The sequence below is a fragment of the Carcharhinus amblyrhynchos genome, chromosome 6 (assembly GCF_965287045.1).
Source record: "Carcharhinus amblyrhynchos chromosome 6, sCarAmb.v2.hapA, whole genome shotgun sequence".
In the NCBI taxonomy this organism is placed as follows: Eukaryota; Metazoa; Chordata; class Chondrichthyes; order Carcharhiniformes; family Carcharhinidae; genus Carcharhinus; species Carcharhinus amblyrhynchos.
Window position 1 is genome coordinate 12,361,753 of NC_137329.1, and position 17,282 is coordinate 12,379,034.

General features: G+C 46.2%; 1 protein-coding gene across 1 annotated transcript in view; it reads right to left on the reverse strand.

Moving 5' to 3' along the window:
* The window catches only part of LOC145343701 (protein kinase C-binding protein NELL1-like), an 828,548-nt gene that overhangs the window by 375,095 nt on the left and 436,171 nt on the right, over nt 1-17,282 (reverse strand). The window contains exon 13 of the mRNA XM_080189909.1: nt 10,287-10,412. Within this exon, the coding sequence (XP_080046035.1) occupies nt 10,287-10,412 (126 nt within the window). The remainder of the gene's footprint in view (nt 1-10,286; nt 10,413-17,282) is intronic.

Genomic DNA, 17,282 nt, shown 5'->3' on the forward strand with positions numbered 1-17,282 from the left:
TGAGTGAAATTTTGTGGAAGTGATGGGCACCAGCTGGAGAGATCACCCTCAACACCACCTCCTTGCCCCCGCTCGCCAGCCTCCATGTTGCCTCTTGTTGAGAAAGCTAATTGCCTTTTATGCTCAGGCACCAAATGGGTTCATGCTCGGCCTTTCTCCAGGCTCAAGGACACTGGGAGAGCAAAGTTCCACCAACTGGCCACTGCCAGCTAATCAGAGACTGGCAGTTTTCTGTCCTCCACAGCGCAACTGGGAGCCGGTGGTTGCTGCTGGTATAGCCCACTCAGCCGAATGTTGGTAGCGGGAAAATTCTCCAGTCCGTTCTCAGAGATTTTATAGCACAGCATTTGAAAAACAGTGGCAAGGTCAGACAGAGTTAGCATTAATTTACGAAAGGGAAATGATGTTGATAAATCTACTGGAATTTATCAAGGATGTAACTAGTAGAATTGATGAGGGGGGATTTGATTTGATTTATTATTGTCACATATAAGAACATAAGAACATCAGAAATAGGAGCAGGAGTAGGCCATCTAGCCCTTCGAGCCTGCCCCACCATTCAATAAGATCATGGCTGATCTGTCGTGGCTCAGTTCCACATTCCCGCCCTCTCCCCATAACCCTTAATCCCCTCTCTTATCAAAAACGCATCAACCCGCGTCTTAAAAATATTTAGCAAGGTAGCCTCCACCACTTCAACGGGCAGAGAATTCCAGAGATTCACCACCCTTTGAGTGAAGAAGTTCCACCTCAACTCCGTTCTAAACCGCCCCCCCTTTATCTTGAGGCTGTGCCCCCTAGTCCTACTGTCCTTTCTGAGCGGGAAGAGCCTCTCCACCTCTATCCTATCCATCCCATTCATCATCTTATACATCTCAATGAGATCTCCCCTCATTCTTCTGAACTCTAATGAGTACAAGCCCAGTTTATTCAGCCTCTCCTCATAGCTCAACCCCCTCAACTCCAGTGTCAGCCTAGTAAACCTCCTCTGCACTCCCTCCAAGGCCAAAATATCCTTGCGTAAGTACGGCGCCCAAAACTGCACACAGTACTCCAGCTGCGGCCTCACCAATGCCCTATACAGCCGCAGCAAGACCTCCCTACTTTTATATTCAATCCCCCTCGCTATGAAGGCCAGCATCCCATTAGCCTTCCTGACCACCTGCTGCACCTGCAAGCTGGGTTTTTGCGACTCATGCACAAGGACCCTGAGGTCCCTCTGCACCGTCACCTGCTGCAGTTTTTCGCCACGTAAGTAATAATCCTTCCTACCATTATTCCTACCAAAGTGGACCACCTCGCACTTGCCAACATTAAATTCCATTTGCCAGTTCCTGGCCCATTCGCCCAGCCTATCTAGATCCTTCTGCAGACTCTCCACACCCTCCGCACAATTTGCCGTTCCACCAATCTTGGTGTCATCAGCAAATTTCGACACCATACACTCGGTTCCCTCCTCCAGATCATCTATATAAATGGTAAATAGCTGAGGCCCCAGCACCGACCCCTGGGGCACTCCACTAGTCACCAACCGCCAATCCGAATAGCACCCATTGACCCCCACTCTCTGCCTCCTATTTGACAACCAATCCTCTATCCACGCTAACACCCTTCCCGCAACTCCATGTCCCCTGACCTTCTGCAATAACCTTTTGTGAGGTACCTTGTCAAACGCCTTCTGAAAATCAAGAAAGACCACATCCACCGGCTCTCCTTTATCCACCGCCCTAGACACATCCTCATAGAACTCCAGTAAATTTGTCAGACACGACTTCCCTTTAACGAAACCGTGCTGCGTCTGCTTTATCAAGCAATTCCCCTCAAGATGCCTCGCTATTTCCTCCTTGATGACAGATTCTAACATTTTACCTACAACAGACATTAAACTAACCGGCCTATAATTCCCTGCCTTTTGCCTGGCACCCTTCTTAATTGTATTGGGACACAGTGTATTGGGATACACTTAATTGTACACTTAATTACACTTAATTGTATTGGGATACAGTGAAAAGTATTGTTTCTTGCATTCTATGCAGGCAAAATATACCATTCATAGGGTACAAAGGGAGAAAGAAAGGATAGGGTGCAGAATGCAGTGTTACAGCTACAGCTAGGGTGTAGAGAAAGATCAACTTAATAGGAGGTAGGTTCATTCATAGGTCTGATGGCAGCAGGGAAGAAGCTGTTCTTGAATCTGTTAGTACGTGATCTCAGATTTTTGTATCTTTTTCCCGACGGAAGTAGGTGGAAGAGAGAATGTCCGGGGTGCATGGGATCCTTAATTATGCTGGCTGCTTTTCTGAGGCAGTGGGAAGTGTAAACAGAGTTAATGGATGAGAGGCTGGTTTGTGTGGTGGACTAAGATTCGTTCATGACCCCTTTGTAGTTTCTTGCAGACTTGGACAGAAGCCATACCCAGCTGTGATACAACCACAAGCTGTTATACAGTGTAGAAAAGGCCCTTTGGCCCATCAAGTCTACATCAACAATGAATACCATGATAGTCGCATTAATCAAATTTTCCTGCACTTGTCCCTTATTCTTCAATGTTACGATATTCCAAGTGCTGATCCAATGTCTGAGCCAATGGTTGTATTTAATTTGGACTTTCAGAAGGCTTTAAAGAGCCCACATGAGAGATTAGTGTGTAAAGTTAAAGCCCATGAGATGGTGTGGTGGGGGGGATGGTAGTAGTGCAGTGAGATGGATAGAAAACTGGTTGGCAGACAAAGAGTAGGAATAAACAGTACTTTTTCTGAATGGCAGGCAGTGACTCGTGAGATACCACAGGGATTGGTGCTAGGACTCCAGCTATTTCACAAATTATTAATGGTTTAGATAAGAGAGCTAAATGTAATATCTCCAGAAATAACATTTAAATACATTCAAATGAGTTAAGAAGGGCTAAAAGAGGACATGAGAAGACTTTGGCTGATAGGATTAAGGAGAATCCTAAGGCGTTCTATAGATATGTTAAGAACAGAAGGTTGGTTAGGGCAAGATAAGGGCCAGTTACAGACAGCAGTGGGAATTTATGTGTGGAACCGGAAGAGATTGGAGAGGCATTGAACCAATATTTCTCTTCGGTGTTCATGCAGGGGGACATAAATGTAGCTGTGGAGAACACTGGGTTACAGGGTTGTAAACTGGATAGTATTGCAGTTGATAAGGGGGATGTGCTAGATATTCTTGAGGGTTTGAAAATAGGTAAGTCCCCTGGGCCGGACGGGATTTACCCTAGGATTCTCTGGGAGGCAAGAGAGGCGATTGTAGAGCCTCTGGCTCTGATCTTCAGGCCGTCGTTGGTCACTGGTATAGTGCCAGAAGATTGGAGGATAGCGAATGTTGTCCCATTGTTTAAGAAGGGGAACAGAGACTTCCCCGGGAATTATAGACCGGTGAGTCTTACTTCTGTTGTGGGCAAGGTTTTAGAAAAAATTATTAGGGATAGGATTTATAGTTATTTGGAGAGTAATGAATTGTTTGGAGATAGTCAGCATGGTTTTGTGGAGGGTAGGTCATGCCTTACTAACCTTATTGAGTTTTTTGAGAAAGTGACTAAAGAGGTGGATGGGGGTAAGGCAGTTGACGTGGTATATATGGACTTTAGTAAGGCGTTTGATAAGGTTCACCATGGAAGGCTTCTGCAGAAATTGCAGATGTATGGGATTGAGGGTGATTTAGGAAATTGGATTAGGAATTGGCTGGCGGATAGGAGACAGAGGGAGGTGGTTGATGGTAAATATTCGTCACGGAGTTCAGTTACGAGTGGTGTGCCTCAGGGATCTGTTTTGGGGCCACTGCTGTTTGTAATTTTTATTAATGATCTGGATGAGGGTATAGTGGGGTGAATTAGTAAATTTGCTGATGACACCAAAGTCGGAGGTGTGGTAGATAGTGAGGAAGGGTGTCTTAGTTTACAGGGAGACTTGGACAAGTTGCAGAGCTGGGCCGAGAGGTGGCGGATGGAGTTTAATGCGGAGAAGTGTGAGGTAATTCACTTTGGTAGGAATAACAGATGTGTTGAGTATAGGGCTAACGGTAGGACTCTGAATAGTGTGGATGAACAGAGGGATCTAGGTGTATGTGTACATAGATCCCTGAAAGTTGGGAATCAAGTAGATAGGGTTGTTAGGAAGGCATACGGTGTCTTGGCGTTTCTTGGTAGGGGGATTGAATTTAGGAGCCGCAGCATCATGTTGCAACTGTACAAAACTCTGGTGCGGCCGCACTTGGAGTATTGTGTGCAGTTCTGGTCCCCACATTATAGGAAGGATGTGGAGGCTTTGGAGAGGGTGCAGAGGAGGTTTACCAGGATGTTGCCTGGTATGGAGGGGAGGTCCTATGAGGAGAGACTGAGGGATTTGAGGTTGTTCTCGTTAGAAAGAAGGCGGCTACGAGGAGACCTTATTGAAACATATAAGATGATTAGAGGTTTAGATAGGGTGGACAGTGATAGCCTTTTTCCTCGGATGGAGAAAGCTAGCACGACGGGGTATAGCTTTAAATTAAGGGGGGGTAGTTATAGGACAGATGTCACAGGTAGGTTCTTTACCCAGAGGGTGGTGAGGGATTGGAATGCCCTGCCTGCTGCAGTTGTAATTGCGCCTAGTTTGGGGGCGTTTAAGAGATCCGTGGATAGGATTATGGATGGAAAGGGTTTGGTTTAGGTTAGAGTGTCATTGCTTTTTAACTGGTCGGCGCAACATCGTGGGCTGAAGGGCCTGTTCTGCGCTGTAATGTTCTATGTTCTATAAATTAATGTAAAGCAGTTCATGCCCATCATGGGCGTGACCCGAATAACATTGCCAGCAAGGGGTGGGGAAGGTGGCAAACTTGCCAGTGAGCAATGTGACTTTTGGATCTTGAGCCCCCCCTCAACATTCACACAGATGGCAAACGTGGACTTAAGATCACCCTGACAATCTAAAGATATGAAGTAAACCTTTTGGGACTGAGATGAGGAGAAATTTCCTCACCCAGAGAGTGGTGAACCTATGGAACTCTCTACCACACAAAACAGTTGGACATGTTTTCAAGAAGGAGTTAGATGCATGCCTGAATTCTACCGCCTGGCTTGCCAATGGAAATGTCTGTTGACCTCGGGTGGGATTTTCTGGTCGTGCTCCAGCTGAGTGGGCTATACCAACAGCAACCACCGGCTCCCAGTTGCGCTGTGGAGAAGAGAAAACACCGCCAATAGCTCTTGTTGCAAAGGATATCAAAGGAGATGGCAGGATCAGGCTACTGAGTTGGATGATCAGCCATCATCATAAATGGTGATGTGGAGATGCTGGCGGTGGACACAGTAAGAAGTCCTACAACACCAGGTTAAAGTCCAACAGCTTTATCTGGTTGCTTTCGAAGTGCTGCTCCACTCACCTGATGAAGGGACAGCACTCCCAAAGCTTGTGATACCACATAAACCTGGTGGACTTTAACCTTGTGAGACTTCTTACATCATTGTAATGAATAGTGGAGCAGGCTGAAAGGATGAATGGCCTACTCCTGCTCCTGTTTTCTATGTTTTTATATACGACACCCACCTGGGGCACTGCATCAAGGAGTAACCCACGCACAGGCGAGTGATGCCAGAAGATGGTTCGTTGGGTGTGGGAAGAGGAGGAATGAAGGAGCCAGCCGCAAGGGCAAGGGTTTACTTTCCTGAAGGACGTCTGAATGAAGTTCAGAGTATCAAGTTTAACAGCTCCGGACGCTGTGAGTCCCCTCTGGTGCGCAGAGTGAATCACAGTGCGCACAAAGATTATATCCCAAATAAACTCATTGATCCAGGAAACTCACAGTAACACAAAATAAAACAAAAAGTAGTCAAGCACCAATGGCAGCTGGCAGTTAATAATAAAATCCAAGCGATGGAGCTTCATGATGAGTCGCTACATAAAAGGTTCCGCAGTGTTTATATGTATTGGGAAAGGGCAGTAATTACACACCGATTGCAGTTGATGGGGCTGTATTTTTCCTCACTGTGTAATGTTCAGATTCTTGCAGTTTGAAGAGCCTCAGGGTTTTCTAATTTAGTGGCTTTCAGCATCGAAAGGCGCAGGAAAAGTGCAGCATAATTGAGAGGAAACACGCGACTTCCATTACTTTTCCTTCCCCGGCTGGTAGCAGGTGCGTCAGTAGTGTGTCGGTCACTCTGGAATGCTCAGGTTGCGCAAGTGGTTTAAAATTCCAACCTCAAATAAAAATTTGACCTCCGTTACCTCCCACAATTTGCGTTTCAGCTGCTGATGGATGGGATGTCATAAACATAATCATACAATGTCCAAGTGGCTCATTTCACTGAGCTGCAGGCAAGTCCAGAGTTCCAGATTAACATCTTTTGAGGTGGAAGGCAAGGGACGTGAAGAATTGTGTTGCTGTCCTTCAGTGAATAATTTCCCTGACAGTCGTGGCATAATAAAGCAAGAAGAGGCAGCATAAATCCTGGGCCTCTTCAACAGGCTACAGGTGCTGCCATTTCCTTTATTTATTCATGCCTCACCCAAAGCAAAGCTCATTTACCTCTCGCTGTCTCTGATGGGTTACAACCGTACGACATCTTAGAGAAATGGCCAACAGTTGTCTCCATGGCAACACCGTCCAGTCGCACAAAAGAAGCCTGACACCATCCAGGACAAAGCAGCCCGCTTGATTGGCATCACGTCCACAAGCATCCGCTCCCTCCACCACCAACTCTCAGTAGCAGCAGTGTGAACTATCTACAAGATGCACTGCAGCAATTCACCAAAGATCCTTAGACAGCACCTTCCAAACCCATGACCACTTCCATCTCGAAGAACAAGGGCAGCAGATACATGGGAACACCACTGCCACCACAAGTTCCCCTCCAAGCCATCCTGTCTTGGAAATATATCACCGTTCCTTCGCTAGGCCGATATCCCGGAAGTTCCTTCCTAAGGGCATTGCGGGTCAACCCACAGCACGTGGACTGCAATGTTTCAAGAAGGCAGCTCACCAAGGGCAATAAATACTGGCCAGCCAGTGACACAGTAAGAAGTCTGACAACACCAGGTTTAAGTCCAACCGATTTATTTGAGAGTATAATTTACTATCAAATAAATCGGTTGGACTTAAACCTGGTGTTGTCAGACTTCTTACTGTCTTTACCCCAGTCCAACGCCAGCATCTCCACATCAGCCAGTGACACCCATGAATGAAGCCAGAAAAAAAGGAACTTGCATCACAGGTGGATGCGAAATGTGACAGCAGGAAATGCTTTTCTATTTTTCTATCGACGTTTGGCGAAAAGTTAGCAAAGCGAAGGTAATCCAACACCTTGTACAAAATGGGGGACACACATTGTCATCAACCTTCAAACCAATTTCCATATGTGGTCACAAATGGATGTCTAAGGGGAAGGAGAGAAAGTGAGGACTGTTTTTGAAATGCAACCCCTGTTGTTCTGAAGTATGCAGAATCAGGCAGAATATAGAGTGATAAATAATGAATAAATCGCACTCAGATAATCAGCAGTGATAAAAATGCAATATCACTAATGATTCTTTGAGATGAAGGTACAGTCATCAGTCTCAGGTGACCATAGGCTACTCTCCCCTTTGTGGGACAGAGCTGACTGGTGGTGATTTAACCTGAGGATCACCCTTCTTCCAGTGAGGGGAAAGGTTGAGAAGGTGGGGCCTTCACGAATAACCTCAGTGTACGGTAATTGAACCCGCATTGTCTGCATCGCTCTGCATCACTAACCAGCTGCCCAGCCAACTGAGCTAATCAACTCCCCTCAAGTCCTTTCTTCATGAACATGGACTCCACAGTGTAGCCTCACTCTGTGTGTTTTTTTTTATTTTTCATTCATTCGTGGGACATGGGCATCAGTGGCTGGCCAATATTTATTGCCCACCCTTAGCTGCCCTTGAAACTGAGTGGCTGGCTAGGTCATTTCAGAGGGCAGTTGAGAGTCAACTACATTGCTGTGGCTCTGGAGTCACATGTAGGCCAGACCAGGTAAAGGTGGTAGATTTCCTTCCCTAAATAGTTCATGACAATCAGTTTCCATTAGAGTCATTGAGGCTTACAGTTTGGAAACAGGCCCGTTGGCCCAACTTGTCCATGTCGCCCAGTTTTTATACTTAAGCTAGTCCCAGTTGGCCGTGTTTGGCCCATATCCCTCTATACCAATCGTATTCATGTAACTTCTAAATGCTTCTTAAAAGACAAAAAAAAGACAAAGGGGTGGCACTGTGACACAGTGGTTATCACTGTTGCTTCACAGCATCAGAGACCCGGGTTCGATTCCTGGCTTGGGTCACTGCCTGTGTGGACTTTGCACTTTCTCCCCGTGTCTGTGTGGGTTTCCTCCCATATTCTGAAAGATATACTGGTTAGGTGCATTGACCCAAGCAGGTGCCAGACTGTGGTGACTAGGGGAATTTCACAATGGCTTCATTGCAGTGTTAATGTAAGCCTTACTTGTGACCAACAAATAAACTTCAACTTTAAAAGACAAAGGGATATTATGGTGACACAATGGTTAGCACTGCTGCTTCATCGCACCAGGGACCCAGATTCAATTCCCGCTTGGGTCACTTCTGTGCGGACGCTGCACATTCTCCCCATGTCGACGTGGGTTTCCTCCGGGTGTTCTGGTTTCTGACCACGCTCCAAAAGATGTGCCAGTTGGATGCACTGACCATGCTAAATTCTCTCTCAGTGTACCCGAACAGGCACCAGAGCGTGGCAACTAGGGAATTTTCACAGTAACTTCATTGCAGTTTTAATGTCAACCCACTCTGGACTAGTAAATAAACTTTTAACTAGTTCCTTAAATTGTACCTGCCTCTACACCTACCTCTGACAGCTTATTCCAGATGCTCACCACCTTCTGAGTGAAAAAACTGCCCCCTGGGCCATTTTGTATCTCTCCTCTCTCACCTAAAACCTATGCCTCTAGTTTTATACTCCACTACATTTGGGGAAAAGATGTTGACTATCTAGTTGATCTATGCCCCTCATTATTTTATAAACTTGTATAAGATCACCCCTAAGCCTCCTACACTCCAAGGGAAAAAAGTCCCAGTCTATCCTATCTTCTCTTTATAGCTCAAACCATCGAGTCCTGGTCGCATCCTAGTAAATCTTTTCTGCACTCTTTGTGGTTTACAAGAGGGTGACCAGAACTGTACACATTACTTAAGGTAATTGGGTTTGACAGGGGGAAGACAAGCGATGGTAGTAGGAAGAAGCTGTGGAAGAAAATATTTTAAGCTGTGTATGAATTGGAAAGCTTTTGTTTAGTTTTCTCGTGACTTTTAAGGGGCATCTTCACAACTACATGAATAGGATGGGAATAGAGGGATATGGTCCCTGGAAGGATAGAGGGTTTTAGTTAAGTTGGGCAGCATGGTTGGTGCAGGCTTGGAGGGCCGAAGGGCCTGTTCCTTTGCTGTAATTTTCTTTGTTCTTTGCATACCTCTCAAACTGAATGCAGAAAAGTGGAGCCATTGCCGGGAACAATTTGTCCTCTGTTTATATAGATGGGTCACGTTACTGACACTCGAATATCTTGCCCCATTAAACTTGCGACACTGATTTCAGATTGCGAAAGAGGAGAAATGCCTGCTGTTCTTAAATTAATGAATTTGAAGTTCGTCTCATCAGCTTTCAACTGCTGAGAATAACCCGGACGCTGCCCATGTGTAAATCTCTCAACTCACAGTGGCGGCTCAGTCACAAACATACAGCAGGAAATGCTGCTAATTCCATGGCAACAGATAAATGGGGTGAAGAGATTGATGATTCTCTGGGACTCCCCGCTGCTTTCTGCTAATGGAAGTTAGATTTGGGCAGCTAAAAGATGACTTCCCCTCTATATCTGGGTCACACGCAATCCCTGGGAAAAACCTAACAAGGTTAAATAAATCCATCCCCAGCCAACCAACAGTAAGGTACTTTGTTTAAAACCATTTATTTCTTATTTAACCACGACCAACATGTGCTGAAGATTGTCAAATACAAATTCTAAAGCACAGGGACGTGTCCAGGATTCTAACTAAAGGACAACCGCAGGCAAAATGCTCCCAGGACCGACTGGAGCCCAATTCACCCTCCACTGGGTCACACGCTGGGCTGATTTACTAAAGGGCAGGGATAGAGGCCATCGATCTTGGGTTTTCTAACACTGTTACTGGAGACAATGCTTAATTCTTCCCAGCCGGGCCAGTTTCCAAAGCATATCCATCAATGCCTCGTCACTTTGAACCTTATCTGCTCCATATAACCCTTAAGTTTTCTTAGACTGCCCTTACTTGTACAGGAGTAGTCATCAACTCGGGTGTATCCTGGGAGACAGTCACAGTGATATGATCCAGGCAAATTCACACACACAGTGTTTGCATGGCAGTAGTGTGTGTCATTCGCACACTCATCTTTATCTGTAACAAAATGGAGAGCAGACAAAAGTTAAAGGTTACACGTTGAAGGGCGAGATGGGTACAATGTCTTAGTACATGTGGCTATCAGCAGTTAAATTACTGAAGGTTAGCTGGCTGGGCTGCAAATTCCATGCTGCTTGCAAACAAATGAGGGTAGTGGCACCAGGCTTGCTTTTAAATTCTGATGAGGCGAGGCAAAGCAAATTAAATCACCAGTTTTTTTTTAGTCTTTGATGATGTCAAAGCACTCACAGTGGGGCCTCTCTGCTGGCTTTGCTCTGATTGACTTTATAGGTTGCAAATTACTGTCATCAATATTATTGCACAACGCTAACTGTGCTTGCATCACATTCCTCTTTATTATTTTAACAGAGGCAGCTCCACTTTATTCCAAATGGATTAATGACTCCTCAAAAACTGTGGAGGAGGAAGTTGATAACCGCACGTTAAGTGGCTTTATAATAACATTGCTCCAGAGAAATTTCCAGCCTTATAATTCATGTGCCTCTGCTTCACTGGCGGCTGAGAGTAAGCGGCAGTGTTTTGAGGACAGTATTCTTTTGCATTTTGTGCCAACATATCTGTCAGATTTCATCAGAATTCTCCTATCGTTTAGCAGACACGTGTTTAAGGTGTTTGTAGTCGATACTCGCTCGGACTGCCAGCTTCTGCGGTGGACCAGATAAGGTCCCTGTCAAAGGAGGCCTAATCCTTCGCTAAGTTCTCAGTCGGTGATTTGCAAGCCTGGCTGATATTTTCACTTTTGATTCAGATAACCTGACACATTCAGCGACAGACTGTGGGCTGGGAGGGGACTTTTGCAAACGGTTGAGTTTGCTGCATAAAAACACGCTCAGAACTGTTTGCCCTGATTGCATGATGCCTGAGGTGTCCCCTGCAACGTAAGTTGATCACGATGGGAGTGATCGCAGGGGGCGGCACGGTGGCACAGAGGTTAGCACTGCTGCCTCAAGGCGCCAGGGACCCAGATTCAATTCCAGCCTTAGGTTATTGTCTGTGTGAAGTTTACATGTTCGCCCCCTGTCTGCGTCGGATTCCTCTGGGTGCTCCAGTTTCCTCCCACGATCCAAAGATGGCCATGATAAATTGTCCCTTAGTGTCGGAGACTAGGAGGCTAAACATGTGGGGTTAGGATTTGGATGGGTTCCTGGTCGGCACAGGCTCAATGGGCCAAATGTCTTCCTTTTGCTTTGGCGAATCTACGAACGGTCTTCTAGGATGGATCCTCACCCTCACCCAATCACTGACCTTCTAAATTTGCTCCACCCCCGTTAAACAGTACATAACCCATTATATTTCTCCCTCTCTTTAACTCAGAAGAAGAGTCATACGGATGCCAGACCTGCTGTGTTTTTCCAGCTTTTATTTCAGACTGCCAGCACCCACGCAGTATTGGCTTTTGTTCTGGGATGAACGACCCAGGGTGGGAGGGGGTAGGTGGGTGCACATTAGGAAACTGTTGTCAGGACCATCGCCCAGTCTCAACTCATTTTGGGTACTCATCCGTCCAGTCTCATTTACAGAGGGTGACCAATTCACAGGCTGCCTCATGCCTAATTAGAGACAACAACTACAATGCAGGCCAGCCACCATCATTGTGAGACCTATGGGAACAAAGGGAAGAATGACTGCAGCAACCATCAGCATCTTGGGAGTGGTTGAAACGTTTAACAGAAACAATTTGAGACATCCATCTCCACCATTTCTCAGGTCAATGGCAATGTTGCGACGTGGACAATCGTAAACCTTCCCACTTACTGCCAGTGAACTCTTGGATAGCCTTAGAAGTTAGGGGACACAGAATTATTACAGCACAGAAGGAGGCCATTCAGCCCATCGTGTCTTCACCAGCTCTCCGAGCGAGCTTTCCAACTCGGTGAACTTCCCACTGTGAAGCAGCAGGTGGTCAGGAAGGCGAATGGGATGCTGGCCTTCATAGCGAGGGGGATTGAATATAAAAGTAGGGAGGTCTTGCTGCAGCTGTATAGGGCATTGGTGAGGCCGCAGCTGGAGTACTGTGTGCAGTTTTGGTCGCCGCACTTACGCAAGGATATTTTGGCCTTGGAGGGAGTGCAGAGGAGGTTTACTAGGCTGATACCGGAGTTGAGGGGGTTGAGCTATGAGGAGAGGCTGAATAAACTAGGCTTGTACTTGTTAGAGTTTAGAAGAATGAGGGGAGATCTCATTGAGACATATAAGATGATGAATGGGATGGATAGGATAGAGGTGGAGAGACTCTTCCTGCTCAGAAAGGACAGTAGGACTAGGAGGCACAGCCTCAAGTTAAAGGGGGAGCGGTTTAGAACGGAGTTGAGGAGGAACTTCTTCACTCAAAGGGTGGTGAATCTCTGGAATTCTCTGCCCGTTGAAGTGGTGGAGGCTGCCTCGCTAAATATTTTTAAGACGCGGGTTGATGGGTTTTTGATGAGCGAGGGGATTAAGGGTTATGGGGAGAGGGTGGGAATGTGGAACTGAGCCACGACAGATCAGCCATGATCTTATTGAATGGCGGGGCAGGCTTGAAGGGCTAGATGGCCTACTCCTGCTCCTATTTCTTATGTTCTTATGTCATGGGGCTGACTCAAGCCACCTCACTCCAAATTTCCTTTCTCGGGATCTCCAACTGAATTAAAGGAAGCAAACTTGACAGGAGCAGACCTTGTACGTCGCTGTGCCAATCTGCCAGGGTGGCAAGGTCAAATTCCAAGTAGCCCCAAGGGTCCCTGAAGTACCTTCAACCCAAAAATTGGCTTGAGCCATTTTCAAACCTTACAGGTGTTACACCTGTTTCAGACCCTTTCACAGACATTAGTCAACATCAGAAGAGACAGGGTTGTAAAACTATTCTTCAAATCCAGATCAAAGTCAGGGAACAGCAGTCAATGTGCCATTCAATCAATCGTTCCTGGTATTTAGAGATAAAGACTTCTTGTGTGCTATAAGCAAAAATGTTCAAAGCTAGTTCCAAATGGGGCTTTGAAATAAAGGCTCACTTTGTCCAAGGAAACCTCGTCATTATTTTTATTATTTATTATGACAATTTATAAACAGAGCCAGCTTGTACAGGCAGATGAACCTTCCCTTCCTGATGGACTATTGTTCCAATTACAGTTAGCTACCGCATGGTAAATGCATCGCTGCACACTCAAGAGTTCTAGGCTTACCCTATGGGGTTTTACTTTTAAGATGCCAGTTAAATTGTCATCAAATTACAAGGGTTCAGGTTAATCTAACATGATTAATACTCTTTTTAGGACATTCTGCAAAGCATAATCAAGTTGCAATGCCTAATCTAAAATGATTACTAATGTGTCCACTTTTGAAAGAGCGTGCTCATGCTTCAGATATAATACATTCATCAGCCATGACATCATTACTTCACAAGACAGATTTTGAAGTGATATTTTAAAAGTCATACTGGGAACAAATCTGTCAAGGTTTTTTTTCAGTGTTATATATAGTAATAAGTGAGATAAAGAGAGATGAATAACAATTGGCCTCAAGTGTTGGTGCCAAGTGGGTGGTGTCAGATCGGTCGGTCTAATGTGTTTTCACAGCTCTACCGAGACAACTTCTACCCCATGCGATCTGGATTAGGGGGAAGGATTTCTGTCGCGCAAGCTGTCTCTGTTTATAAAAAATTTCCTGTCCATTAGGCAGCCCAGTCCCTGCTCAACACTGACGAATGCCTGTGAATGGAACACATTTTATTCGTTACGGTAATCGTAACCAAGACTGCATTCTCAAGACCAGGACACAAGAAACTAGAAAGGGTTGTGAATGTAGTCCCATCCATCACAGAAACCAGCCTCCCATCCATTGACTCCGTCTACACTTCCCACCACCTCAGAAAATCAGCCAGCATAATCAAGGACCCCACCATCCCGGACATTCTCTCTTCCACCTTCTTCCGTTGGGAAAAAGTTACAAATGCCTGAGGACACGTACCAACGGACTCAAGAACAGCTTCTTCCCTGCTGCTATCAGCCTTTTGAATGGATTGAAGATATATTAAGCTGGTCTTTCTCTAAACCTCAGCCATGGAGTGGCACAGTGGTTAGCACTGCTGCCTCACAGCGCCAGGGACCCGGGTAAAATTCCAGCCTCGGATCACTGTCTGTGTGGAGTTTGCTCATTCTCTTCATTCTGCATGGGTTTCCTCCGGTTTCCTCCCTCAGATGTGGGGATTAGGTAGATCGGTCTTGCTAAGTGTCAGGGAGACTATCAAGGGCAAATGCATGGGGTTATGGGGATCGGGCCTGGGTGGGATTGTAGTCGATGCAGATTCGACAGGCCGAATGGACTCCTTCTGTGCTGTAGGATTCTATGACTGTAACACTACGTTCTGCACTCTCTCCTTTCCTTCTCCCTTATGCACTCTATGTACAGTATGCTTTGACTGTATAGCGCACAAGAAGCAATATTTTTCACTGTATCCCAATACGTGACAATAAGAAATAAAATCAAATCATCTCAAATCAAAAGTAGCAATAAAGCTACTTATTGTGCATCCTTCAGTGTCGGTTGTAGGTCTGTTTTGTTTGCTTTGCGCAGTTTTGTTGTACCATTTAGAGCTTTGCATTCTCAGAGGTTCAGTTACATAATTCTCCAAATGTGTGAAAACACCACAAAAAAGACTAGTCGTATTTCGGATTATATAAACAAGCAATTACGACGAAGATGCCTAGCAGTTGTACAGCCTCTTTCACAATCCCTGGACTCACAAAGTGCCTTCTGGTCAAAAGGTAGTCACCAGTGCAGCGCAGGAGACAAACAGCAGCAAAATAACACATAACTAACGCTCACAGACAGCAGTGCGGTGGCCTGGTTATCTGTCTCAGTGATGTCCATTGAGTGATAATTATTGGCCACCACAGAATGGTCTACACAGCCCCCGCCAGCCCGCCTCCCACCATCACCCCCCCCTCTCCATCCCACCCCCGTCCTCCACCACCACCCCTCCGCTCTACTTCAGAACAGTGCAGTATGCCCACTCAAGAGTAAATACCCAGCCTGGATTGAAGGGGTATGGGGAAACAGGGGGAGTAGAGATAAAGGATTAGCCACGATTGAATCACAGAATCCCTACAGTGCAGAAGGTGGCCATTCGGCCCATGGCGTCTGCACTTACCACAATCTCACCCAGGTCCTATACCCATAACCCAACTTATTTACCCTACTGGCCCCCTGACACTGAGGGGCAATTTAGCATGGCCAATCAACCTAACCCGCACATTTTTGGACTGCGGGAGGAAGCCAAAACACCTGGATGAAACCCACGCGGACACAGGAAGAACGTGCAAACTCCTCACAGACAGTCACCCGAGGCTGGAATTGAACCTGGGTCTCTGGTGCTGTGCTAACCACTGTGCCACCATGTCGCCCCAAACACTGTGCCACCGTGCTGCCTGCACTGAACATTGGGTGGAGCGGGCTCGATTGGCCAAATGGCCTACTCCTGCTCCTATTTTCTATATTTCTACTTTATCCACACTCACTCAGCAATCTTGCTGAATCCAAGGCTTTTGTTTCACTTGCATACAACTAATCCCTTCTAAGGTGTCCATAAGTAATGACAGCACGGTCACACACCATTAACTGATCAGACTATCCCGCATTTCCACATGCGTGTTGGGATAAACGTGAGCTGGAGTGGGGCTTGAAGACATTTAGCAGAATATTGCAGCATCTAGTCCAGCACAAAATGTCACTCGGCAACTTAACTTTGGTTGAACAAACCACCATAAAATATATCATTTATACACCAATATCCAAGACAATTAAACCTGACAATTAGAAGTTGAAACAGTTTTGAAAGTAGGCAGAATTCTCCCGTTTTGAGATTACGTGCCATGGTGAGCCATGGGGTTTTTATCACTGCGGTGGCCAGTGGGAAAACACTGAAACTTGGGCAGCACGGGTGACACGGTGGTTAGCACTGCTGGCTCACAACGCCAAGGACCCGGGTTCAATTCTGGGCTCGGGTCACTGTCTGTGTAGGGTTTATACATTCTCCCTATATCTGCATGGGTTTCCTCTGGGTGCTCCAGTTTCCTCCCACCTTTCAAAGATGTGCGTGTAGGTGGATTGGCCATGCCAAATTGCCCTTTAGTGTAAGGGAACTTGCAGAGTAAATACGTGGGGTTATGGGGATAGGAATTGTGATTGGGACAGATTCAATGGGCTAAATGACCTCCTTCTGAATCATAGAATCATTGAATCCCTCGTGTAAAGAACATAAGAACGTAAGAACATAAGAAATAGGAGCAGGAGTAGGCCATCCAGCCCTTCGAGCCTGCCCCGCCATTCAATAAGATCATGGCTGATCTGTCGTGGCTCAGTTCCACTTTCCCGCCCTCTCCCCATAACCCTTAATCCCCTCTCTTATCAAAAACCCATCAACCCGCGTCTTAAAAATATTTAGCGAGGCAGCCTCCATCACTTCAACGGGCAGAGAATTCCAGAGATTCACCACCCTTTGAGTGAAGAAGTTCCTCCTCAACTCCGTTCTAAACCGCCCCCCCCTTTATCTTGAGGCTGTGCCCCCTAGTCCTACTGTCTTTTTTGAGCGGGAAGAGTCTCTCCACCTCTATCCTGTCCATCCCATTCATCATCTTATACGTCTCAATGAGATCTCCCCTCATAGAAGGGCATTCAGCCCATCGAACATGTATCGACAACAATTCCACCTAGCCCCTATCTCCATGATCCCATATATATACCCTGCTAATCCCCCTAACCTACGCATCTTGGGACACTAAGGGGTAATTTAGCATGGCCAATCCACCTAACCTGCACATCTTTGGACTGTGGGAAGAGCACCCAGAGGAAACGAATGCAAACACGGGG